Source organism: Dendrobates tinctorius, unplaced genomic scaffold (genome assembly GCF_039654945.1).
Source record: "Dendrobates tinctorius isolate UK_male_01 unplaced genomic scaffold, ASM3965494v1 ptg000054l, whole genome shotgun sequence".
Lineage (NCBI taxonomy): Eukaryota > Metazoa > Chordata > Amphibia > Anura > Dendrobatidae > Dendrobates > Dendrobates tinctorius.
Window position 1 is genome coordinate 17,988,065 of NW_027361722.1, and position 27,796 is coordinate 18,015,860.

The 27,796-nt window shown below is 51.1% G+C and overlaps 1 protein-coding gene across 7 annotated transcripts; it reads right to left on the reverse strand.

Annotated features, from left to right (window-relative positions):
• Positions 1-82: 82 nt before the first annotated feature.
• Positions 83-27,796, reverse strand: ACP6 (acid phosphatase 6, lysophosphatidic). Of its 7 annotated transcripts, none has more exons than XM_073577191.1 (11): positions 27,621-27,796; positions 23,633-23,855; positions 19,941-20,069; positions 13,776-13,906; positions 11,843-11,922; positions 11,642-11,729; positions 11,109-11,241; positions 8,573-8,673; positions 8,328-8,423; positions 8,086-8,251; positions 83-1,149 (listed from the first exon to the last, which is right to left on the reverse strand). In XM_073577191.1, the coding sequence occupies exons 2-11, from the start codon at positions 23,828-23,830 to the stop codon at positions 988-990; spliced, it is 1,284 nt and encodes a 427-aa protein (XP_073433292.1). In that variant the 5' UTR covers positions 23,831-23,855; positions 27,621-27,796; the 3' UTR covers positions 83-987. The 7 variants fall into 7 exon arrangements, with proteins under 7 accessions (XP_073433292.1, XP_073433293.1, XP_073433294.1 ...); XM_073577192.1 differs by lacking the exon at positions 27,621-27,796 and adding an exon at positions 25,039-25,197; XM_073577193.1 differs by lacking the exon at positions 27,621-27,796 and adding an exon at positions 24,959-25,026.

Here is a 27,796-nt window from a genome sequence, read left to right on the forward strand (position 1 = left end):
ACCCTCGTCTGGTCGTACAGTTTTACGCTATGTGTCATCCAGAACTTATATTCCTTTTACATAAGGTAGAAAACATGACAACTTGGAAGAAGGATTTTTTACTTTATACAAAATAAAAGTTACAGTGGATACAGAAAGTGTCCCTGAGGATCTGAGCAGCTTAGGATCATGGGGTCAGCCGCCATTTGTGGCCCCATTAGACCTCGTCTCCTCACTGTTCGGGTTCGGATTATCTGGGGCCATTCGGAGATAATTCTGCATTAGGTGAGCGGTGCTGATTATATAAATGTATCCGCACAGTCCTTAGATACTGCAGAGGGGTCGGAGATTACAGGAGGTCTTTTCTGCAAATAATCGTCACCTAAATAGTGAAGTCACTATTTCAGTCTTCACTTCTCACAATTTTCTTCTTGCTGTCAGGGAATGGAAATGTTTAATTTTTTTTTTTGTTTTTTTACATGCAGAGCCTGAAAACTTGTACTAGGCTGACATTTCTCTGGGGTTTTGTTACATTGTTTCAGATTTGTAACCAGCACAAATTTCTCTTTTTCTGAGACCTGATACTTTGGAGCAAACTCCAGCTGTGTGAGCAGCCTCTGTGTAAACCAGAACATAAGTATGGGAAAAAAAAACAACAAAATATTGATTGCGCTTCATTTACTCCAAATTGGATTATCCCTTGATGGAGCCAGAGCTGCATTCACAATTCTGCTTGGTATTAAATGGAAACAGTCAGCAAGCTTGGTGCCAGACACACCCCTGTAATTCAGGGGACACCAATTCCTCCAGTACCAGGGGTAAAAAGGACGATTCCTAGATACAAGTCACCAGGACGAGCACCGTGAAGACACTGAACCAGCAGACGCGCACATGCAGAATTGTGAACGGAGCTCTAATATCCGTCTATAGGGTACAGAACTTGTCGTCCATGTGGGCAGTGAAATGTCGGACGTTCGGCCTTTCGTGCAGCTAGCGGCCGCTCTGCTTTCACACCGGGTACGGTTCCTTTGCCCCGTCGGTGGCGGTTTCCTCCTCTGTAGAGTAGCACAGCCTCTTGTAGTCTTCAGGACTGAGAGTGAACTCAGCGAGAGCGTCCAGAAACTGATCGAGGGGACACAGCCCCGAGCTGCACCCCGACACCACCTGTTCCTGGAAAACAAGAAGAGTAGATTATACCTAGATAATAAGAGGGTGCTATGGGGGGATCCCTCTGTATAAGGTCGCCGCCAGCTGGTGGGCTCACACCTCATCAAAAGGGGCACGAAGACTCTCCACTGCACAGAAATATGGATCTCTCATATATAATGGGGAGGGTGTATAACGCTGGCCTCTCGCCCCCCCATTTATAACCTCCTCCACCCCACCCCCGGTGTACCAGCCCCTGCACACCCCTACCGGTGTATATCCTCCAGCCCCTACCACTCTGTGTATAACCTCTGGCCCCCCATAGTGCCATCTGGCTTTACTACCATGTGACAGAGCGGCTGGTGGTGCAGCGCTCACTGGTACCAGCGCCGTCCTGTAATAGGAGCCACAGGGGGAACGAGTTCGTCCATGACATTTCTTCCTCCAGCTCCTGTGAGTGACATTATTGAGAAGTGGAAGAAATCGCAGCAACTCAGCCACAAAGTGGAGACCCTGTAAGGTTACAGAGCGGGGGGCTAAGTGCTGAGCACAGGGCAGAAAAGTCACCAACGCTCTACTGACTCCATAACGGCAGAGTCCAGACCTCCTCTGGTATCAGAACAAACACTGCACCCCCGCCGGGAGCTTCATGGCCGAGCAGCTGCATGCAGCCATACATCATCAGCCATTTTGGCTCATCTTTCATCGTTTTTAAGAAATCTCAAGATGGAAGAGGCCAGGAGCCATTTGGTGAGCTGCATTTCTTGCTACATGTTCACAGACTTACCAGTGGAAAAGCCAAACTTCACATGCCACAAATGCAAGCTTGTGTCCCTGTTGGAGGAAAAGTTGCAAAATCTCGAAGAGAGGTTAACTACATTGAAGATCATTAAGGAAGGTGAAGAGTTCTTGGACAGAGCAGAATTATCTCTTCATGTTACAGAAAGAGAAGAAATTCGAAGTGCACCTGAAGAAACAGAGGATTGGAGACATGTGACCCAGAGAAGCAGGAGGATCAGGAGGCAGTCAGCACCCATACTGCTCAGAAACCAGTACCAGGCTCTCACGCAGGAAAACGATGAAGAAATACATCAGGATAAGACTTTGCCAACAAACAGCAACCTTGTACGCCTTCAGAGTCCTCCTGGATGGAGAAAGAAAAATGTTGTGAAGAAGAAACGGATAGTGGTGGTCATGGGGGATTCCCTGCTGAGAGGAACAGAGGCCGCTATCTGCAGACCGGATATAACTTCAAGAGAAATGTGCTGTCTTCCAGGTGCAAAAATTAAAGATGTGTCTGACAGGATATCAGGACTCTTCAGACCTACAGATGACTACCCATTCCTGCTACTACATGTGGGGACAAATGACACCGCAAGAAACGACCTGGAAACCATCTGCAGAGACTTTGAAGACTTAGGCAAGAAAGTGAAAGAACTAGGAGCGCAGGTGGTCTTCTCTTCCATCCTCCCAGTGGATGGCCATGGAACAAGGAGGTGGAATAAGATTCTGCAGGGGAACAACCGGCTACGTCGATGGTGCCGTCAGCAACGATTTGGATTTCTGGATCACGGAGTGAACTACTTATACGATGGACTACTTGCTAGAGATGGGGTGCACCTTACGAAGACTGGAAAGCATGTATTTGGAAGTCGCCTTGCTACACTTGTAAGGAGAGCTTTAAACTAGAACAACGTGGGAAGGGAAGCAAAAGGCCAGAAAAAGCCATACACCTGACAAATGCTATTGAGAACTCTGCTATTAGAAGTGGAAAGGAAGAACAAAGACAAAAGAATCTAATTAATAAAAATATTGGAGAAAGAGAAACCAATCACAAACTAAAATGTTTCTATACTAATGCACAAAGCATGGGCAACAAACAAGGAGAATTGGAACTACTAACACAGGAAAAGAAATATGATGTCATTGGAATCACTGAAACTTGGTGGGACGATACACATGATTGGAATACAAGACTAGAAGGATACAACTTATTTGCAAGAAATAGACTTGATAAACGAGGAGGGGGTGTCGCATTGTATGTTAGAAACGCGTATATCTGCACAGAGATTGAAGCTTCAGAGACTGGGAGTTCTGTGGAAACTGTTTGGGTAAGAATACAAGGACAGAACAATGGAAAGGACACCATTGTAGGCATTTACTACAGGCCGCCTGTGCAAGCTGAAGATATGGATGAACTCTTTATGCATCAAATGGCCAAGTTCTCCAAAAAATATGACATAGTTGTCATGGGAGATTTCAACTATCCAGACATTTGTTGGAAATCTCTCTCAGGCAAAACTAACAGGTCAAGGAAATTCTTATCCTCTCTTGCTGACAACTTTATCTTCCAAAAGGTAGGGGAGAAAACAAGGGGAACTGCTACCTTGGATCTAATCCTTATAAACAGGGAGGAAATGGTTGAGGAGGTAAAAGTGGCTGGGACCCTAGGAGGTAGCGACCATGCTATTTTAGAATTTTGGATAACTAGAGGCGGAAGACCTGTGAAGACTCAGACGTCAAGGTTAGATTTCAGAAAGGCAGATTTTAAGGGATTCAGAAAGAGAATTGGAGGGATCCAATGGCTGGATATCCTTAAAGACAAAAATGTCCAGGAAGGATGGGAAATCTTGAAAAATGAAATTCTCAAAGCACAGTTGTTATCAATTCCGAAAAGAGGTAAGAATAGGAAGCATTTAAGGAAACCAGGATGGATGAACACAGAACTTAAGCACATGCTAAAAAGGAAGAAAGAAATGTTTATAAAATGGAAAGAGGGAGGCATATCTAAAGAAGAATATAATGCTGTCTGCAGAACCTGCAGGGCACAAATCAGATTATCTAAAGCTGAAAATGAATTGAGGCTTGCAAGAGATGTCAAAAGCAATAATAAAGGATTTTGGGGATATGTCAAAAGTAAAAGAAAAGTCAAAGATGCTATAGGATTTTTACAGGATGAAAATGATGAAATGGTAAGACAGGATGTTGAGAAGGCTGATCTTTTAAATTCCTATTTTGCATCTGTTTTCTCTCAGAAAGGAAATGTAACATCAACTGTTATTCACTGTCCTATTAAGGGAATAGAAGAATCCAGGATATCTATAAACAGAAAGATAGTGAGGAAACACTTAGCTAACCTAAATGAATTCAAGTCTCCAGGTCCAGATGAATTACACCCCAGAGTACTGAAGGAGATAGCAGAAGAAATTTTTGAACCCCTCTCCATAATCTTTGAAAATTCTTGAAGAACAGGAGAAGTGCCAGAAGACTGGAGAAGAGCAAATGTTGTTCCTATCTTCAAAAAGGGGAAGAAGGTGGACCCAGGCAACTATAGGCCGGTGAGTCTGACTTCTATACCAGGAAAGATCTTTGAACAAATTATTAAACAACATGTATGTCAGTACCTGGATAAGAATGAAGTGATCAAACAGAGTCAGCATGGGTTTGTAACTAATAAGTCATGTCAGACTAACTTAATTTCCTTCTATGACGGTATCACTGATTGGGTGGATCAAGGAAATGCTGTAGATATAGTATATCTTGACTTCAGCAAAGCATTTGACAAAGTATCTCATACAATCCTTATTGAAAAAATGACTAAGTATGGAATGGACAAGGCAACTGTTAGGTGGATTCATAACTGGCTTAGTGATCGGACCCAAAGAGTGGTCGTAAATGGCTGCACATCCAGTTGGAAGAATGTCTCAAGTGGGGTACCACAGGGCTCTGTCCTGGGCCCTGTATTGTTCAACATCTTTATCAACGATTTAGATGAAGGAATTGAGGGTAAACTGATTAAATTTGCTGATGACACAAAGCTAGGAGGGATAGCTAATACTAGAGAAGAGAGACAGAGGATTCAAAAAGATTTAAATAAACTGGAGAAGTAACTAACAGAATGGTTTTTAACAGGGAGAAATGCAAAGTACTACATCTGGGCAATAAAAATGAAAAAAGCATATACAGAATGGGAGGAATAGGGCTAAGTGACAGCACATGTGAAAAAGACTTGGGTATACTAATAGATCACAGACTAAATATGAGTCAACAGTGTGATGCAGCAGCAAAAAAGGCAAATGCAATTCTAGGATGTATTAACAGAAGCATACAGTCTAGATCACGTGAAGTCATTATTTCCCTCTACTCCTCTTTGGTCAGACCTCATCTGGAATATTGTGTCCAGTTTTGGGCACCACATTTTAAAAAAGACATCAACAAACTGGAGCAAGTTCAGAAAAGAGCGACCAGAATGATGACCGGTCTGCAAACCCTGTCTTATGAGGAAAGGTTGCAGGATTTGGGAATGTTTAGTTTGCAAAAGAGAAGACTGAGAGGAGACTTAATAGCTGTCTACAAATATCTAAAGGGCTGTCACATTGTAGAAGGATCAACTTTATTCTCATTTGCACAAGGAAAGACTAGAAGCAATGGGATGAAACTGAATGGGAGGAGACACAGATTAGATATTAGAAAAAACTTTTTGACAGTTAGAGTGATCAATGAGTGGAACAGGCTGCCACGAGAAGTGGTGAGTTCTCCTTCAATGGAAGTCTTCAAACAGAGGCTGGACAGACATCTGACTGGGATGATTTAGCGAATCCTGCTTTGAGCAGGGGGTTGGACCAGATGGCCCAGGAGGTCCCTTCCAACTCTACGATTCTATGATTCTATCACCAAGCACAATGCCGAACGTCGGATGGAGTGGTGTAAAGCCGCCACCACTGGACTCTGGAGGAGATGTGTTCTGTGCAGTGACGGATCACACTTCTCTGATGGAGGAGTCTGGGTTTGGTGATTCCAGGAGGACGTTACCCCCTGACTGCATTGTGCCCCCTGTACAGATGGGGAGGAGGATAATCCTATGGGCTGTTATCAGGGGGCGGCCGCGGTCTCTTAGTTCTGGTGTCTTAAGACTTTGTGGACAATTGTATCTTCAGCTTTGTGGGAATAGTTTCGGGTTCTTCCTTTTCTGTTCCCCTTGACTGTGCCCAGTGCACAAGCTCCATACAGACATGGGGGGAGAACATGAGGGGCCGCACAGAGCCCGGACCTCATGTCCATCCAACAACTAGACCAGAGATTGTGGGTCTGGCCTCCCCCCAACATCAGGGTCTGACCCCACAAATGATCTTCTGGATGAAGCTGCAAAAAATTCCGACAGCCGCCTCCAAAATCTTGTAGAAATCCACATTAATGTCTATGGATGTAGGATCGGGGGTTGATGTGTATTGTGGGGGGGCACATACTTTCTCCATAGACTGTACATTCAGCTTCCGCTGTGGTCTCACAATCACATATATGTCTTACACGTGTCTCGGGCCGTCAGTGAGAGAACACAGGTGTTTTCCTTAGGAACGTTCTTCACGGAAGCCTTTGCTCTGCGAGTGATCGATCTTGGATGGGAGCGAAGAGCTTAAAGAGATTTACACTATAGTCTATTAAAGGTGAAATGACGGCCGGGAGCGGAGTCGTCTGACCGATCAGGATTTGGCACCCTGCGGCGTCCCTGACGTCCCCGTTACATCTTACAGCTCACACAGGTTTCCAAGGGTGAAGCGCTGGCCAGAAGTGGCAAACACACGGCTGATAACAGAGAACAATAGTTTATACTTAAAGTCCCTTTATTGTTCTGATTTCACTTGCAATAAAAATGTAATAAAAAAAGCAGTTTCTCATTTAAAGGGGCGGTTCTCTTTAGTCCCCCCAAGAATAGGGGTTGTTGTTACTTAGCCTAAGTGGATAGAAGTAGATAAACTCATTCAGTGCATTTAACCCCTTCCCAACAATTTTTTGTTCCTCTGCACTTTCCTTTCCTATAGGACATTTTCCTTCCTATAGGCTTCTGTTCCAGACAGGAAGGTGGGGAGAGGCTCCTGCTGCAGCTAGCTGCCCTACAGACTGATTGGAGCTTCCAGAACTGGAGACCGGTAGACAGGAATTCTTACACTTTCGGTAACCGTACAGGACCGGTGACAGAGGGCTACCCTAACATCTGCACGCAGGGTAGAGGCGGCGGAGGACAATGTCCACAGTGCTGTGGTAGGACAAGCTGAGCCCCGCAGGCAGTACGGATCGGAGGGAGTTGAGTTCATTAGATCTCCAGGCAGAGAGGTGGATCGGTCCGGACATGAGCGTGGAGGAGCCGCATGATCTAATTCCATCAAGAAATCAATAGCAGAACAAAGACCCGGAGGTCGCGCGCGCGTTATTACTGCAGCCTTGCGCGCCGGGGATTACAGCTACAAAACACGCAGGTGTTCGGAGGGAATCACCACTCAGTCTTAAAGGGGATGGCCACGCGCCCGACCAATTTCATATAATCAAATTAATTGGTCCGCGACTCGGAACGACGGACTAAACCTTACGTATTCAGCGCCATGGATCCGCAGTTTCACCAAACGACATATCTCAGCATGTCTCGCTCTCCCCCTTCCCAAAATAGTGATGGCCATCAGAGTGCACGCAACACGGCCACCAGGGCTCGTGCAACATGGCCACCAGGGTGTGCAGCAACGCGGCCACCAGGGTGTGCAGCAACGCGGCCACCAGGGCTAACTACAAACTGCACGTACCAGCATGCCTCGCTCCCCTTCTATAAAAGTCATTTATGTAACAGCACGTGGTGAATAACCGGGATGGAAACACGTTTGCACCGCGCATGCGCCGTGCTGTAAGACCAAAAAGTGTCAGATTAAGAAAGTGCAAAGTAAGTCTCTCTTCTTGCAATCTAGGTTCCTGGTATTGGAGCAGAAGTGATTAAAGTGCTGATAAGAGGTCTTATCTGCTATACAGGACACTGCCTCTCAGGCTGCACAGACTTGATTGATCAGGTTACACTAGAAGTCTGTCAGCTGCAGGAGAAGAAAAAGTTAAGAGAAAAAAAGGAAAGTAAAGTCAGATGGAGCAGGTGTAGGACGGGGGCGACTGTGTCCCTCACAGACAAGCGCCCTGACGTCTCACCTTCCCATTGTAGCGGAGGCGGGTGAACCACTCCTTGGAAGGCTGATGCTGGTACAGTTCTAGCGTTATGTCAGCGGCGTACGGTGGCCACTTCTGGTCAAAGATACCAAAGGCCACGAGAAGAGGGATGAGAGTCACGTCGTGGGTAGAGTAGAGGAAGAGCTTCCTGGAAAAAGAGAGAAGCCACGAGTCAGTGTACTGCCCGGCGGCCCACCTGTGTCCTCCCACCAGCATCTACATACCTGGTCGGGGGGCTGTCAGCGGAGCGCCTCGTCGTCTCCAGCATGTTATTCTGCAGGGCGTAGAGGAAGGGCCCCACGCTGAGCCTCACAGCTTCCCTGCGGAGCAGAAGGCGGACACTGTGACAACCTGTCATTGCTTCCTCATTAGGGGGCAAGGTGTCAGCAAGAGGAGAGAGATGCAATGCTTCCTGGGATAAAAGATATGCAAATTAGCTTTCACATTACATCAACGGCGGCACACGTACCTGTTACTGGAGCCCATGACGTAGGACAAGACATCGATGGCTCTCCGCTCCAACTGCCGCAGGTGACTCTCGTACTGTACGGAGAATGGGAAGCCGTGTGCCTGTAGAGGTAACGCAGCACAGTGACTGAGGAGAGCGCTCTCACACCAAGAAGAAAAAACAACAATTTCCAACATTTCTGCTTTTGTTGTTTACTAAGTGGAGAACACAAAGCAAGCAAATGTTCTTCTACAGGACGGCAGCGGTACGGCGATAACTAATGGAGCGGTGACTGCACGGCGCATCAAACCCCAGTATGGAGCGGTGACTGCACGGCGCATCAAACCCCAGTATGGAGCGGTGACTGCACGGCGCATCAAACCCCAGTATGGAGCGGTGACTGCACGGTGCATCAGACCCCAGTATGGAGCGGTGACTGCACGGCGCATCAGACCCCAGTATGGAGCGGTGACTGCACGGCGCATCAAACCCCAGTATGGAGCGGTGACTGCACGGCGCATCAGACCCCAGTATGGAGCGGTGACTGCACGGCGCATCAGACCCCAGTATGGAGCGGTGACTGCACGGCGCATCAAACCCCAGTATGGAGCGGTGACTGCACGGGGCATCAGACCCCAGTATGGAGCGGTGACTGCACGGCGCATCAAACCCCAGTATGGAGCGGTGACTGCACGGCGCATCAAACCCCAGTATGGAGCGGTGACTGCACGGCGCATCAGATCCCAGTATGGAGCGGTGACTGCACGGCGCATCAGACCCCAGTATGGAGCGGTGACTGCACGGCGCATCAGACCCCAGTATGGAGCGGTGACTGCACGGCGCATCAAACCCCAGTATCGAGCGGTGACTGCACGGCGCATCAGACCCCAGTATGGAGCGGTGACTGCACGCCGCATCAGACCCCAGTATGGAGCGGTGACTGCACGGCGCATCAGACCCCAGTATGGAGCGGTGACTGCACGGCGCATCAGACCCCAGTATGGAGCGATGACTGCACGGCGCATCAGACCCCAGTATGGAGCGGTGACTGCACGGTTCATCAGACCCCAGTAAGGAGCGGTGACTGCATGGCGCATCAGACCCCAGTATGGAGCGGTGACTGCACGGCGCATCAAACCCCAGTAAGGAGCGGTGACTGCACGGCGCATCAAACCCCAGTATGGAGCGGTGACTGCACGGCGCATCAAACCCCAGTATGGAGCGGTGACTGCACGGCGCATCAGACCCCAGTATGGAGCGGTGACTGCACGGCGCATCAAACCCCAGTATGGAGCGGTGACTGCACGGCGCATCAGACCCCAGTATGGAGCGGTGACTGCATGGCGCATCAAACCCCAGTATGGAGCGGTGACTGCACGGCGCATCAGACCCCAGTATGGAGCGGTGACTGCACGGCGCATCAAACCCCAGTATGGAGCGGTGACTGTACGGCGCATCAGACCCCAGTATGGAGCGGTGACTGCACGGCGCATCAAACCCCAGTATGGAGCGGTGACTGCACGGCGCATCAGACCCCAGTATGGAGCGGTGACTGCATGGCGCATCAAACCCCAGTATGGAGCGGTGACTGCACGGCGCATCAGACCCCAGTATGGAGCGGTGACTGCACGGCGCATCAAACCCCAGTATGGAGCGGTGACTGCACGGCGCATCAAACCCCAGTATGGAGCGGTGACTGCACGGCGCATCAGACCCCAGTATGGAGCGGTGACTGCACGGCGCATCAGACCCCAGTATGGAGCGGTGACTGCATGGCGCATCAAACCCCAGTATGGAGCGGTGACTGCACGGCGCATCAAACCCCAGTATGGAGCGGTGACTGCACGGCGCATCAGACCCCAGTATGGAGCGGTGACTGCACAGCGCATCAAACCCCAGTATGGAGCGGTGACTGCACGGCGCCTCTGACCCCAGTATGGAGCGGTGACTGCATGGCGCATCAGACCCCAGTATGGAGCAGTGACTGCATGGGGCATCGGACCTCAGTATGGAGCGGTGTCTGCACAGCGCAACAGACCCCGGAATGCACAGAAGTGAGCACACGCTGAGGGTGTTCGGCACATTAGACCCCGATATTGAGAGATCTGTGCATATGCTGAGGATGCACGGCACATAAGACCCCGGTATGAAGAGAATAGTAATACTTGGATGCTGGAAAGTTTCGTACCTGGCTACCTTCCAAATATCTGCTTGCTGTCAGTGAATGGATCAACATGGTAGATTGTACAGATTGAACTAGAAGGACTTGTGTCTTAGAATCGGAGACTAAAATGCGTAAGAGATGACAACACAGTGAGAGGAGCAGGATGGTGACGTGAGCTGTAGACAAGGCACGGAGTCCTGTGTGCTTCACCCGCACTCCCCATGTACCTGACACAGCTTGTGGTACATCGCGTGAAGTTTGGCTGGAGCGCATTTAACAAATCCCATCGCTGTGATCAGGACAGTTTATTAATATCTGGATGCAAAAAAGAACATTGCCATTCACTGACAGCAAGCAGAGATGGAGAAACGGAAAGGAATTGTAGATCCTGACCTGTTCAGCGAGCAGATTGTCCAGCAGTAAGAAGAAGTCCACTTTCTTGGTGCTGTCAATATGAAGGTCCTGCTGAAGTCTCTCCAGATCGTCCTTCATCCCGGGCAGAGAGAGGGCGACAGAAAAGCGGCCACTGAGAGAAAGAACAATGGATACTCACATCGGATCTACACAGGTATTACGTGCACTAGCAGCCGCTTCAAGGGCTTGTCCACAATTACCAATGACCTTCCCAGAAACAGTGCCACTCCGTGGCTGTATCTTGTATTGCAGCTCAAATCCACACACTTGCAATACCAGATACAGCCACAGAGTGGCACTGTTTCCATATAACTAAACAGGCGTGCAATTTGGGAAAAAATGACAACCAAAATGAACACAAGAGGTTGTCAGTCGCCTTCCCTGGACTCCTGAATGGCAAATATGTGTTCTTATACAGCGACGCACTCATGGCTCCCAAGGTCCAATATGGCTGCCCCTATATCTACCCCCCTACCCTAATGCTTCCTCCCCAGCTATGCAGGACGGGTCACCTGGTCAGTTGCTTTAGCCCCGTGCAGCCGTGATAATTGGGGTACAGGATTTCACTGCCGGCATCAGATGTGACTATAGTAACGGGTCCTATAAGAAAAGTCACATGCGATCAGACATGGTATACAAAGCGTGCCCCCCTATATAACACCAACGCTGCAGACCACTCATAGTACGACATCTATCAGCTATGGAGCCCTCACCTTCTTGTCGCTGCTGGAACAGTCCGGCCAGCAAACACCGCGCCGACTCCAGATTACGGACTATGTTAGTGGAGCGGACGCTGAAACATAAGAGAATAGTTATAGCGAACCTGTCATTTACTGCTAAGAACACGAGGAATAAAACACAAGGACTAACACTTTCTACCCGGTATATGACTTGCATCCTACATGATCACCAGTTTTCCTCCCCTCTGCAATATCTAACTCTCAGCTGCTTGGAGGAAATCAGCTGCTATGATGTCTCCCATACACAGACATGAGGGATTCCTGCTCTCCAGGCTCTAGTTAGCACATGTTCAGCACCATGGAGGACATTATATAACAATACTGAGCAGTGTAGGTATGAATCCAGCACTGAGGTGGGATGAAACACTTAGTAGAGAAAAGCATGGAAAACATTATACAGTAGTAATGAACAGTGTAGGTGCGAATCCAGCTTTGGGTAAAATAAAACACTTATTAAAAAGGCAGCAGTAGCATGGAAGACATTGCACAGCAGTACTGAGCAGTGTAGATGTGAATGCAACTCTGGGTAATAAAAAAACACTTTGAAAAGCATCAGCAGCATGAAGGACACTGAACAAGGTTACTGAGATATGCAACTGTCAATACAGGTCTGGGTGAAATAAAACAATTAGAAAGCAGACACATGGAGAACATTGCACAGCAGTACTGAGAAGTGTACCTGTGAATGCAGCTCTGGATACAATAAAACACTTATTAGAAAGTGGCAGCATGGAGGACATCACACAGCAATATTAAAAAATTAAATTGTGAATCCAGATTTGGAGAAATAAAACACTTATTATAAAGCAGCAGCATAGATAACATTGCACAGCAGTACAGAGAAACGTAGCTGTGAATCCAGCTCTGGGTGAAATAAAACACTTATTAGAAAGCAGCAGTAGCATCAAAGACATTACACAGCAGTACTAAGAAATGTAACAGTTTTTCCAGCTCTGGCAAAAATAAAACACTTATTAGAAAGCAGCAGCATAAGAGAACATTGCACAGAAATACTGAGACATGTAGCTGAAAATCCAGCTTTGGGTAAAATAAAACACTTATTAGAAAGCAGCAGTAACATCAAAAACACTAAACAGCAGTACTGAGAAATGTAACCATGCATCCAGCTTTGGATGAAATACTTATTAGAAAGCAGCAGCAGCATAGCAGACATTACACAGCAGTACTAAGCAGCATAACTGTGAATCCACAACAATGATATCTGTCTCTCTCCAACTCTGCTTCTCCACAGACTTCAATAGGCAACTGTAATCTGACCCCTCAGTGAGCTGGCAGCGAGTTTAATTTTGACCCAGATTTTACCTAAATTTCAGAGTGAATGATGATTTCTTGAGAAGTGTCTCCTAAGTGGAGCACAAAGCAAATTTCTCTTAGAAAATGTATTACAAAGTTTCTTATAGTCACTTGTATTACTGATTTAAGAAAAGGTTAATTATGCAAATTGTCTCTTCAGAGAGGAAGAGGACTAGAACTCTAGTGCCACCTATTGGAAGTAGCAATCCTAAAAGTCAATGTCGACCCTTTATCGAACCTTGTCACATGACTTAGGATAAAAGCCAAGCCAGAATCTCAATTTGCAGACACTGTGTTTCGGGGTACTGCCCCTCGTCAGTGCAAAGTGTGAGAGGCGTCTGACTGATATCCAAGAAGAAAAGTTTGTTACATTCAGCACCTTAACGTCATCGATAAAGATCAGGAGAGTGGACGAGCCGGGGAAAAGCAAATACGGAAGAGACGGCGCATACCACAACCGTGCTGGGCCCTGGTGTTCCTGACTCTGCAGGTCACAGACATCACTCTCCCCCAAACACCAGAACTCAGCGGAGCGATCGCGGATCATCGGTTTTCCTTCAATATAAGAAATATCCATTTTCCGGAAACTTACTAGACCTCCGATGCTTTAAATACCGGTGAGAGAAATCCTCGCTCCTCCACGTAGTCCTTCCGAATTCTGGCACCAAGGGAGAACATCTGCTGCATCCCGATAGTGGTGAGCTGTCCGGGGAAGGTGCCGCCCTGCGGTAGAAGGAGCTGTGAGGACCATGGGGAGGGTCAGGCAGGGGCTACATGGCGATATTGTGCCGCTACACAAGATGGCTCTGTACGATGCCACACGGCGGGGTGATGAGGGTGAATGGCGTCGCATTGTGACCACTAGAGAACAGCAGCAAGAAAGGCGAAAAAGATCCAACTGGTGCACTGTGCTGCCACGCAGCAACTGCACGAAGCCGTCTCTGCTCATGTGAGCGGTGTCCAGCCCGAGCGGATTCTGTATAAGGGGCCGCACATAATGTCACATTCATCAGTAGAGGGTCTATGTGACTACAGGGGCCCAAATATAGGGGGAGCGACCGGATAATATCAGCGCTGTGTGTTGTGGACGCCATCGACCCTACATCAGTGTAATACATAAGTAGATGTGAACCACAACATACCAAGTACAACCAAAAACACCTGACGTATACCGGGAACCCCCCACAAGACCTGCCGCATACAGGGAACATCTCGAAAGACCTGCCGTATACAGGGAACCCCCCACAAGACCCGCCGTATACAGGGAACCCCCCACAAGACCCGCCGTATACCGGGAACACCCCACAAGACCTGCCGTATACCGGGAACACCCCACAAGACCTGCCGTATACCGGGAACACCTCAAAAGACCCGCCGTATACAGGGAACACCCCACAAGACCCGCAGTATACCTGGAACACCCCACAAGATCCGCAGTATACAGAGAACACCCCACAAGACCCGCCGTATACCGGGGACACCCCCACAAGACCCGCCGTATACAGGAAACAACCCACAAGACCCGCCGTATACAGGGAATCCCCCACAAGACCCGCCGTATACAGGGAATCCCCCACAAGACCCGCCGTATACTGGGAACACCCCACAAGACCTGCCGTATACCGGGAACACCTCAAAAGACCCGCCGTATACAGGGAACACCCCACAAGTCCTGCAGTATACCTGGAACACCCCACAAGATCCGCAGTATACAGAGAACACCCCACAAGACCCGCCGTATACCGGGGACACCCCCACAAGACCTGCCGTATACCGGGGACACCCCCACAAGACCCGCAGTATACCTGGAACACCCCACAAGACCCGCCGTAAACCAATAACACCCCACAAGACACACCGTATACCGGGGACACCCCACAAGACCCGCCGTATACCGGGGACACCCCACAAGACCCGCCGTATACCGGGGACACCCCACAAGACCCGCCGTATACCGGGAACACCCCACAAGACCCGCCGTAAACCAATAACACCCCACAAGACACACCGTATACCGGGGACACCCCACAAGACCCGCCGTATACCGGGGACACCCCACAAGACCCGCCGTATACAGGGAACATCCCACAAGACCTGTCGTATACAGGGAACAACCCACAAGACTCGCCGTATACCAGGAACAACCCACAAGACTCGCCGTATACCGGGAACACCCCACAAGACCTACCGTATACCAGTAACACCCCACAAGACCCGCCGTATACCGGGGACACCCCCACAAGACCTGCCGTATACCGGGAACCCCCCACAAGACCTGCCGTATACAGGGAACATCTCGAAAGACCTGCCGTATACAGGGAACCCCCCACAAGACCCGCCGTATACAGGGAATCCCCCACAAGACCCGCCGTATACAGGGAATCCCCCACAAGACCCGCCGTATACCGGGAACACCCCACAAGACCTGCCGTATACCGGGAACACCTCAAAAGACCCGCCGTATACAGGGAACACCCCACAAGACCCGCAGTATACCTGGAACACCCCACAAGATCCGCAGTATACAGAGAACACCCCACAAGACCCGCCGTATACAGGGAACACCCCACAAGACCCGCAGTATACCTGGAACACCCCACAAGATCCGCAGTATACCGGGAACCCCCCACAAGACCTGCCGTATACAGGGAACATCTCGAAAGACCTGCCGTATACAGGGAACCCCCCACAAGACCCGCCGTATACAGGGAATCCCCCACAAGACCCGCCGTATACAGGGAATCCCCCACAAGACCCGCCGTATACAGGGAATCCCCCACAAGACCCGCCGTATACCGGGAACACCCCACAAGACCCGCCGTATACAGGGAACACCCCACAAGACCCGCAGTATACCTGGAACACCCCACAAGATCCGCAGTATACAGAGAACACCCCACAAGACCCGCCGTATACCGGGGACACCCCCACAAGACCTGCCGTATACCGGGGACACCCCCACAAGACCCGCCGTATACAGGGAACAACCCACAAGACCCGCAGTATACAGAGAACACCCCACAAGACCCGCAGTATACAGAGAACACCCCACAAGACCCGCCGTATACCGGGAACACCCCACAAGACCTGCCGTATACCGGGAACACCCCACAAGACCCGCCGTATACCGGAACACCCCACAAGACCCGCCGTAAACCAATAACACCCCACAAGACACACCGTATACCGGGGACACCCCACAAGACCCGCCGTATACCGGGGACACCCCACAAGACCCGCCGTATACCGGGGACACCCCACAAGACCCGCCGTATACCGGGAACACCCCACAAGACCCGCCGTAAACCAATAACACCCCACAAGACACACCGTATACCGGGGACACCCCACAAGACCCGCCGTATACCGGGGACACCCCACAAGACCCGCCGTATACAGGGAACATCCCACAAGACCTGTTGTATACAGGGAACAACCCACAAGACTCGCCGTATACCAGGAACACCCCACAAGACCTACCGTATACCAGTAACACCCCACAAGACCCGCCGTATACCGGGGACACCCCCACAAGACCTGCCGTATACCAGGGACACCCCCACAAGACCCGCCGTATACCGGGGACACCCCACAAGACCTACCGTATACCAGTAACAACCCACAAGACCCGCCGTATACCAATAACACCCCACAAGACCCGCCGTATACCGGGGACACCCCCACAAGACCTGCCGTATACCAGGGACACCCCCACAAGACCTGCCGTATACCGGGGACACCCCACAAGACCTACCGTATACCAGTAACAACCCACAAGACCCGCCGTATACCAATAACACCCCACAAGACCCGCCGTATACCGGGGACACCCCCACAAGACCTGCCGTATACCAGGGACACCCCCACAAGACCTGCCGTATACCGGGGACACCCCACAAGACCTACCGTATACCAGTAACAACCCACAAGACCCGCCGTATACCAATAACACCCCACAAGACCCGCCGTATACCGGGGACACCCCCACAAGACCTGCCGTATACCAATAACACCCCACAAGACACACCGTATACCGGGGACACCCCCACAAGACACACCGTATACCGGGGACACCCCACAAGACCTGCCGTATACCGGGGACACCCCCACAAGACCTGCCGTATACCGGGGACACCCCCACAAGACCTGCCGTATACCGGGGACACCCCACAAGACCTGTCGTATACAGGGAACAACCCACAAGACCTACCGTATACCAATAACACCCCACAAGACCCGCCGTATACTGGGAACACACCACAAGACCTACCGTATACCAATAACACCCCACAAGACCCGCCGTATACTGGGAACACCCCACAAGACCCACTGTATACAGGGAACACCCCACAAGACCTGCGGAACACCCCACAAGACCTGCCGTATACAGGGAACACCCCACTAGACCCGCCGTATACCGGGAACACCCCACAAGACCCGCCGTATACTGGGAACACCCCACAAGACCTGCCGTATACTGGGAACACCCCACAAGACCCGCCGTATACTGGGAACACACCACAAGACCTGTCGTATACAGGGAACACCCCACAAGACCCGCCGTATACCGGGAACACCCCACAAGACCTGTCGTATACCGGGAACAACCCACAAGACCTGCCGTATACCGGGAACACCCCACAAGACCCGCCGTATACCGGGAACACCCCACAAGACCCGCCGTATACCGGGAACAACCCACAAGACCCACTGTATACTGGGAACACCCCACAAGACCCACTGTATACAGGGAACACCCCACAAGACCTGCGGAACACCCCACAAGACCTGCCGTATACAGGGAACACCCCACTAGACCCGCCGTATACCGGGAACACCCCACAAGACCCGCCGTATACTGGGAACACCCCACAAGACCTGCCGTATACTGGGAACACCCCACAAGACCCGCCGTATACTGGGAACACACCACAAGACCTGTCGTATACAGGGAACACCCCACAAGACCCGCCGTATACCGGGAACACCCCACAAGACCTGTCGTATACCGGGAACAACCCACAAGACCTGCCGTATACCGGGAACAACCCACAAGACCCGCCGTATACTGGGAACACACCACAAGACCCGCCGTATACCGGGAACAACCCACAAGACCTGCCGTATACCGGGAACAACCCACAAGACCCGCCGTATACCGGGAACACCCCACAAGACCTGCCGTATACCGGGAACAACCCACAAGACACGCCGTATACCAATAACACCCCACAAGACCCGCCGTATACCGGGAACACCCCACAAGACCCGCCGTATACTGGGAACACCCCACAAGACCTGTCGTATACAGGGAACACCCCACAAGACCCGCCGTATACCGGGAACATCCCACAAGACCTACAGTATACCAGTAACAACCCACTAGACACGCCGTATACCAATAACACCCCACAAGACCCGCCGTATACCGGGGACACCCCCACAAGACCTGCCGTATACCGGGGACACCCCCACAAGACCTGCCGTATACCGGGGACACCCCCACAAGACCTGCCGTATACCGGGGACACCCCACAAGACCTGTCGTATACAGGGAACAACCCACAAGACTCGCCGTATACGGGAACACCCCACAAGACCTACCGTATACCAATAACACCCCACAAGACCCGCCGTATACTGGGAACACACCACAAGACCCGCCGTATACTGGGAACACCCCACAAGACCTGCGGAACACCCCACAAGACCTGCCGTATACAGGGAACACCCCACTAGACCCGCCGTATACCGGGAACACCCCACAAGACCCGCCGTATACTGGGAACACCCCACAAGACCTGTCGTATACAGGGAACCCCACAAGACCCGCTGTATACTGGGAACACACCACAAGACCCGCCGTATACCGGGAACAACCCACAAGACCCGCCGTATACCGGGAACAACCCACAAGACCCGCCGTATACCGGGAACAACCCACAAGACCCGCCGTATACCGGGAACACCCCACAAGACCTGCCGTATACCGGGAACACCCCACAAGACCTGCCGTATACAGGGAACACCCCACTAGACCCGCCGTATACCGGGAACACCCCACAAGACCCGCCATATACTGGGAACACCCCACAAGACCCGCCGTATACCGGGAACACCCCACAAGACCCGCCATATACTGGGAACACCCCACAAGACCCGCCGTATACTGGGAACACACCACAAGACCCGCCGTATACCGGGAACAACCCACAAGACCCGCCGTATACTGGGAACACACCACAAGACCTGTCGTATACAGGGAACACCCCACAAGACCCGCCGTATACCGGGAACACCCCACAAGACCTGTCGTATACCGGGGACACCCCACAAGACCTGTCGTATACAGGGAACACCCCACAAGACCTGTCGTATACAGGGAACACCCCACAAGGCCTGCAGTATACAGGGAACACCCCACAAGACCCGCCGTATACCGGGAACACCCCACAAGACCTGTCGTATACCGGGGACACCCCACAAGACCTGTCGTATACCGGGGACACCCCACAAGACCTGTCGTATACCGGGGACACCCCACAAGGCCTGCAGTATACAGGGAACACCCCACAAGACCCGTCGTTGTGATGATAATCGGACCCAGTCGTGTAGACCTCACAGCTTGGCTCTGGTCACAGTCACTCGCTTCCTTTTGTTTGCCCATTTTAGGAGACCTGACCACAGCGCCACATTAGTTTTTTTGTGCTGAGATCAGCAAGTAGGTAATATCGGACAAGTATCAGGATATATTCACCTTCAGCGTGTGTGATCTGAATCTCTCCTCAAACGGGGACGGGGGTCTGGGCCCCCCCATAAGATCAGTCACCCTGTAATTAAACTGTGTGTGATCAGGGGTCTCCAGGAGAGTCGGTGACCACTCCACCTGTGAAATAAAGGGCATTGTGCTGAGTATTAGACAGGTGATTGGTCATCTTCAGTGTGTTTCAGGACATACATGACATGAAGCCCTCTGTGGCCAGCAGAGGGCGATATAGATATACTCAGTTACAATTACACTTGTAGCCAGCAGAGGGCAATATACACTGCTCAAAAAATAAAGGTAACACTTAAATAACACTTCCTAGATCTGAATGAATGAAATATTCTCATTGAATACTTTGTTCTGTACAAAGTAGAATGTGCTGACAACAAAATCACAAAAAATCATCAATGGAAATCAAATTTACTAACCAATGGAGGTCTGGATTTGGAGTCCCACACAAAATTAAAGTGGAATGTTATGTCCTAAAAACAAGTCAAAAAGATGCTCAGTATTGTGTGTGGCCTCCACGTGCCTGTATGACCTCCCTACAACGCCTGGGCATGCTCCTGATGGTCTCCTGAGGGATCTCCTCCCAGACCTGGACTAAAGCATCCGCCAACTCCTGGACAGTCTGTGGTGCAATGTGACGTTGGTGGATGGAGCGAGACATGATGTCCCAGATGTGCTCAATCGGACTCAGGTCTGGGGAACGGGCGGGCCAGTCCATAGCTTCAATGCCTTCATCTTGCAGGAATTGTTGACACACTCCAGCTACATGAGGTCTGGCATTGTCCTGCAGTAGGAGGAACCCAAGGCCAACCGCACCAGCATATGGTCTCACAAGGGGTCTGAGGATCTCATCTCGGTACCTAATGGCAGTCAGGCTACCTCTGGCGAGCACATGGAGGGCTGTGCGGCCCTCCAAAGAAATGCCACCCCACACCATTACTGACCCACTGCCAAACCGGTCATGCTGAAGGATGTTGCCGGCAGCAGATCGCTCTCCACGGCGTCTCCAGACTCTGTCACATCTGTCACATGTGCTCAGCGTGAACCTGCTTTCATCTGTGAAGAGCACAGGACGCCAGTGGCGAATTTGCCAATCCTGGTGTTCTGTGGCAAATGCCAAGTGTCCTGTACGGTGTTGGGCTGTGAGCACAACCCCCATCTGTGGACATCGGGCCCTCAGACCATCCTCATGGAGTCGGTTTCTAACCGTTCGTGCAGACATGCACATTTGTGGCCTGCTGGAGGTCATTTTGCAGGGCTCTGGCAGTGCTCCTCCTGTTCCTCCTTGCACAAAGACTGAGGTAGCGGTCCTGCTGCTGGGTTGTTGCGCTCATACGGCCCCCTCCACATCTCCTGGTGTACTGGCCTGTCTACTGGTAGCGCCTCCAGCCTCTGGACACTACGCTGCCAGACACAGCAAACCTTCTTGCCACAGCTCGCATTTATGTGCCATCCTGGATGAGCTGCACTACCTGAGCCACTTGTGTGGGTTGTAGAGTCCGTCTCATGCTACCACGAGTGTGAAAACACAACCAACATTCAAAAGTGACCAAAACATCAGCCAGAAAGCATTGGTACTGAGATGTGGTCTGTGGTCCCCACCTGCAGAACCACTCCTTTATTGAGGGTGTCTTGATAATTGCCAACAATTTCCATCTGTTGTCTATTCCATTTGCACAACAGCATGTGAAAATGATTGTCAATCAGTGTTGTTTCCTAAGTGGACAGTTTGATTTCACAGAAGTTTGATTTACTTGGAGTTAAGATTCTGTTGTTTAAGAGTTCCCTTTATTTTTTGAGCAATATATATATATATATATATATATATATATATATATATATATATAAAATCAGCTGCTATTACACTTGTAGCCAGCAGGGGGCAATATACAGATATACTCAGTTGCTATTACACCTTCATCCAGCAGAGGGCGACATAAAGGTATAATCAGCTGCTATTACACTTGTAGCCAGCAGAGGACGTTCTTACATTTACAGTCATGGCCAAAAGTATTGACACCCCTGCAATTCTGTCAGATAATATTCAGTTTCTTCCTGAAAATGATTGCAAACACAAATTCTTTGGTATTATTATCTTCATTTAATTTGTCTTAAATGAAAAAACACAAAAGAGAATGAAGCAAAAAGCAAAACATTGATCATTTCACACAAAACTCCAAAAATGGGCCAGACAAAAGTATTGGCACCCTCAGCCTAATACTTGGTTGCACAACCTTTAGCCAAAATAACTGCGACCAACCGCTTCCGGTAACCATCAATGAGTTTCTTACAATGCTCTGCTGGAATTTTAGACCATTCTTCTTTGGCAAACTGCTCCAGGTCCCTGATATTTGAAGGGTGCCTTCTCCAAACTGCCATTTTTAGATCTCTCCACAGGTGTTCTATGGGATTCAGGTCTGGACTCATTGCTGGCCACCTTAGAAGTCTCCAGTGCTTTCTCTCAAACCATTTTCTAGTGCTTTTTGAAGTGTGTTTTGGGTCATTGTCCTGCTGGAAGACCCATGACCTCTGAGGGAGACCCAGCTTTCTCACACTGGGCCCTACATTATGCTGCAAAATTTGTTGGTAGTCTTCAGACTTCATAATGCCATGCACACGGTCAACCAGTCCAGTGCCAGAGGCAGCAAAGCAACCCCAAAACATCAGGGAACCTCCGCCATGTTTGACTGTAGGGACCGTGTACTTTTCGTTGAATGCCTCTTTTTTCTCCTGTAAACTCTATGTTGATGCTTTTGCCCTAAAAGCTCTACTTTTGTCTCATCTGACCAGAGAACATTCTTCCAAAATGTTTTAGGCTTTTTCAGGTAAATTTTGGCAAACTCCAGCCTGGCTTTTTTATGTCTCGGGGTAAGAAGTGGGGTCTTCCTGGGTCTCCTACCATACAGTCCCTTTTCATTCAGATGCCGACGGATAGTACGGGTTGACACTGTTGTACCCTCGGACTGCAGGGCAGCTTGAACTTGTTTGGATGTTAGTCGAGGTTCTTTATCCAACATCCGCACAATCTTGCGTTGAAAATTTTTCTTTTCCGTCCACATCTAGGGAGGTTAGCCACAGTGCCATGGGCTTTACACTTCTTGATGACACTGCGCACGGTAGACACAGGAACATTCAGGTCTTTGGAGATGGACTTGCAGCCTTGAGATTGCTCATGCTTCCTCACAATTTGGTTTCTCAAGTCCTCAGACAGTTCTTTGGTCTTTCTTTTCTCCATGCTCAGTGTGGTACACACAAGGACACAGGACAGAGGTTGAGTCAACTTTAATCCATGTCAACTGGCTGCAAGTGTGATTTAGTTATTGCCAACACCTGTTAGGTGCCACAGGTAAGTTACAGGTGCTGTTAATTACACAAATTAGAGAAGCATCACATGATTTTTCAAACAGTGCCAATACTTTTGTCCACCCTCTTTTTTATGTTTGGTGCGGAATTATATCCAATTTGGCTTTAGGACAATTCTTTTTGTGTTTTTTCATTTAAGACAAATTAAATGAAGATAATAATACCAAAGAATTTGTGTTTGCAATCATTTTCAGGAAGAAACTGAGTATTATCTGACAGAATTGCAGGGGTGTCAATACTTTTGGCCATGACTGTATTTTGCAGATCTCATGACCTGTTTCCCCAGGGGCGGACATGGCTTCTCATCATACCTGCTCATCGTGTGGGATTTGCTTCAGAGGTGTCCGAGCTCCATGGCGAAAGACGACTTGCACCAGCTTTAGCTCGTAGTCCGGACTCTCTATGTCCCGATGCCCAGCCACCTTCTGTACTTCAGCAAATGCAGCTCTTTTCTTGTGCAGACAGTAAAAGATGGAGCCTGCGAGTCCAACACGAGTCCAAGTGCTCATTGTGTGTCCGGGTTTGTTAGTTCTTCTGGGGAAAAACAATAAAAAAAAAACACTTTTGAATATGTGATACATGATTGGACTGTCTAAATCTAAGTCAATACATTTTATCTGGGCTGATACATTGAGACAAACTATCAGCACAACATAGGATAGTCTAGACTAAATACAGGTGTGACAAATCCCCAGCCGCTAGGGGGAGATCAATGCATACATTTTTATGCTGCGAATAAATAGGGAATGTATAAATCTGTATGTAATGAGCTCCCCCTTGTGGTGGCTGTATAGATATGTATGTAGTGAGCTCCCTCTAGTGGTGGCTGTATAAATCTGTAAGTAGTGAGCTCCCTCTAGTGGTGGCTGTATAGATCTGTATGTAGTGAGCTCCCCCTAGTGGTGGCTGTATAGATCTGTATGTAGTGAGCTCCCTCTAGTGGTGGCTGTATAGATCTGTATGTATTGAGCTCCCTCTAGTGGTGGCTGTATAAATCTGTATGTAGTGAGCTCCCTCTAGTGGTGGCTGTATAGATCTGTATGTAGTGAGCTCCCTCTAGTGGTGGCTGTATAAATCTGTATGTAGTGAGCTCCCTCTAGTGGTGGCTGTATAGATCTGTATGTAGTGAGCTCCCCCTAGTGGTGGCTGTATAGATCTGTATGTAGTGAGCCCCTCTAGTGGTGGCTGTATAGATCTGTATGTAGTGAGCTCCCCCTAGTGGTGGCTGTATGAATCTGTATGTAGTGAGCTCCCCCTGGTGGTGGCTGTATAGATCTGTATGTAGTGATCTCCCTCTGGTGGTGGCTGTAAAGATTTGAATGTAGTGAGCTCCCCCTGGTGGTGGCTGTATAGATCTGTATGTAGTGAGATGTGTGATCACCCGATCGCTGGGGGTCGCACTGCTGAACCCACTTCCATTATGTCCTCGCAGACCCCCTATGAATAATTGGTGGTGGAGCACGTGCTTGGTGATCCCCCCATTCTTGTCATCACTTGGTGGGGCGGTCTCTATGATGTGACCCCAGCGATCACACTCCTGTGTGCCGACCTCTGAGCAGGGACAGTGAACACCTATCACAGCAAAGTAGGAAGGATAATGGAGATTAGAAGAGGTTGTCAGACAGCAGGGTAGTCACCCGGACAGGAAGCAGGAGGAGGCATGACAGGGGGTGAGCACAGCTCCTTGCGGTGGAGTCCACCCGCCCCGGACACTCACCGGCTCCCTCTTATCTCTCTGTGTTATGTGCCATCAGCTCTGTGCTCCTGGATGGACGGTCACAGGTCACAGCGCTGACGACTTGTGGGAGTTGTAGTCTCGGACGCGCTGCCACCTGAGGCTGCTCGAACAACGAAGGACTACAACGACCATGCTGCAAAGCGCGGGAGAGGGTTCGGCCAAGGTGAAACCTAGAGGGGAGGTCAGGTGATCAGGTGAGGAGGAGGCGGGGCTTATTGGCTGATAAATAATGACGGGCTGAGAGAGGCTACATGTGGCGGAGGGGATGTGGGGCTGACGGGGGCACTGCTGCCTCCTCCTGCCCCCTCAGCGCCCCCTGCAGCCTCCTCCTGCCCCCTCAGCGCCCCCTGCAGCCTCCTCCTGCCCCCTCAGCGCCCCCTGCAGCCTCCTCCTGCCCCCTCTGCGCCCCCTGCAGCCTCCTCCTGCCCCCTCTGCGCCCCCTGCAGCCTCCTCCTGCCCCCTCTGCGCCCCCTGCAGCCTCCTCCTGCCCCCTCTGCGCCCCCTGCAGCCTCCTCCTGCCCCCTCTGCGCCCCCTGCAGCCTCCTCCTGCCCCCTCTGCAGCCTCCTCCTGCCCCCTCTGCGCCCCCTGCAGCCTCCTCCTGCCCCCTCTGCGCCCCCTGCAGCCTCCTCCTGCCCCTCAGCGCCCCCTGCAGCCTCCTCCTGCCCCCTCAGCGCCCCCTGCAGCCTCCTCCTGCCCCCTCAGCGCCCCCTGCAGCCTCCTCCTGCCCCCTCAGCGCCCCCTGCAGCCTCCTCCTGCCCCCTCAGCGCCCCCTGCAGCCTCCTCCTGCCCCCTCAGCGCCCCCTGCAGCCTCCTCCTGCCCCCTCAGCGCCCCCTGCAGCCTCCTCCTCCTGCCCCCTCAGCGCCCCCTGCAGCCTCCTCCTCCTGCCCCCTCAGCGCCCCCTGCAGCCTCCTCCTCCTGCCCCCTCAGCGCCCCCTGCAGCCTCCTCCTCCTGCCCCCTCAGCGCCCCCTGCAGCCTCCTCCTCCTGCCCCCTCAGCGCCCCCTGCAGCCTCCTCCTCGCGCCCCCTGCAGCCTCCTCCTGCCGTCTCAGCGCCCCCTGCAGCCTCCTCCTGCCGTCTCAGCGCCCCCTGCAGCCTCCTCCTGCCGTCTCAGCGCCCCCTGCAGCCTCCTCCTGCCGTCTCAGCGCCTCCTCCTGCCGTCTCAGCGCCCCCTGCAGCCTCCTCCTGCCGTCTCAGCGCCCCCTGCAGCCTCCTCCTGCCGTCTCAGCGCCCCCTGCTGCCTCCTCCTGCCGCCTCAGCGCCTCCTCCTGCCCCCTCAGCGCCCCCTGCAGCCTCCTCCTGCCCCCTCAGCGCCCCCTGCAGCCTCCCCCTGCCCCCTCAGCGCCCCCTGCAGCCTCCCCCTGCCCCCTCAGCGCCCCCTGCAGCCGCCCCCTGCAGCCTCCCCCTGCCCCCTCAGCGCCCCCTGCAGCCTCCCTCTGCCCCCTCAGCGCCCCCTGCAGCCTCCCCCTGCCCCCTCAGCGCCCCCTGCAGCCTCCCCCTGCCCCCTCAGCGCCCCCTGCAGCCTCCCCCTGCCCCCTCAGCGCCCCCTGCAGCCTCCCCCTGCCCCCTCAGCGCCCCCTGCAGCCTCCCCCTGCCCCCTCAGCGCCCCCTGCAGCCTCCCCCTGCCCCCTCAGCGCCCCCTGCAGCCTCCTCCTGCCCCCTCAGCGCTCCCTGCAGCCTCCTCCTGCCCCCTGCTGCCCCCTCTGCGCCCCCTGCAGCCTCCTCCTGCCCCCTGCAGCCTCCCCCTGCCCCCTCAGCGCCCCCTGCAGCCGCCCCCTGCAGCCTCCCCCTGCCCCCTCAGCTCCCCCTGCTGCCTCCTCCTGCCCCCTCAGTGCTCTCTGCTGCCTCCTGCTAGGCAAAAAAAATCCAAACATTTAGAATAGTTTTCAAAAGTTCTCCATAGCGTTTTTAATTAAAGTTTTCAGATCTGACGCTTTTGTTGGACAGATTTTCATGAAGTTTTGCTCGGTTTTTAAAACCTTATAGAACAAAAAAAAAATGCGGGTGAGGGTTTCCCTTTTAAATCAAATGTAAGGCTATTTAACGAGTTATGGAAACGCTTTTTCGTCTGTGGATTTTTTTTTTTTTTAGTAAAATTTGCTCCATAGTCCAGGTCAAAAACGCCATGTGAACATGCACTAAAACAGTTTTCTTGACTTTCATTGTGTGATTGTTTTAATAAAAAAAAAAAACAATACTTTAGGATTTTCTTTTTTTCAATATCTCTTGCTTGCTATGTTAAATAGCAAATGTGTATATATATATATATATATATATATATATATATATATATATATATATATTTTTTATTTCAGGGAATACAAATCTGTCTTGCAAAAAAAAAAAGTAGGAGAAAGCAGCTCCCATGCTACTGGCCAGACACGATCTAGTCTGGAGAGCAAGTAGATCTAGGGAATTGGCCATGGAACCATTGGGTTTTCCGTCTCAAAAATGGGAGATTACTAGTAGTGAGGCTGGAAAGTTTTGGGGAAGAGCAGCTGGGGCTGAAGGACAGACATAAACGTCTCTAGCTCTGGATTGATGACTCCACTTGGTCCTCACCTTTTTTGGAGTGGAGGTTGCTCTGGTTCCTCCTATGACTCCTCGCTCACCCCGGTGTCCAAGGTCCTCGTGGCTCAAAATTTTGGGGTTTTTGGCCTTTGCCAAACTGCCGCGCTCAGTGATGCCAACAGCAAAGTGCATGCTGTGTGATCGCTCTGGTGCCCGGACCCGTGGAC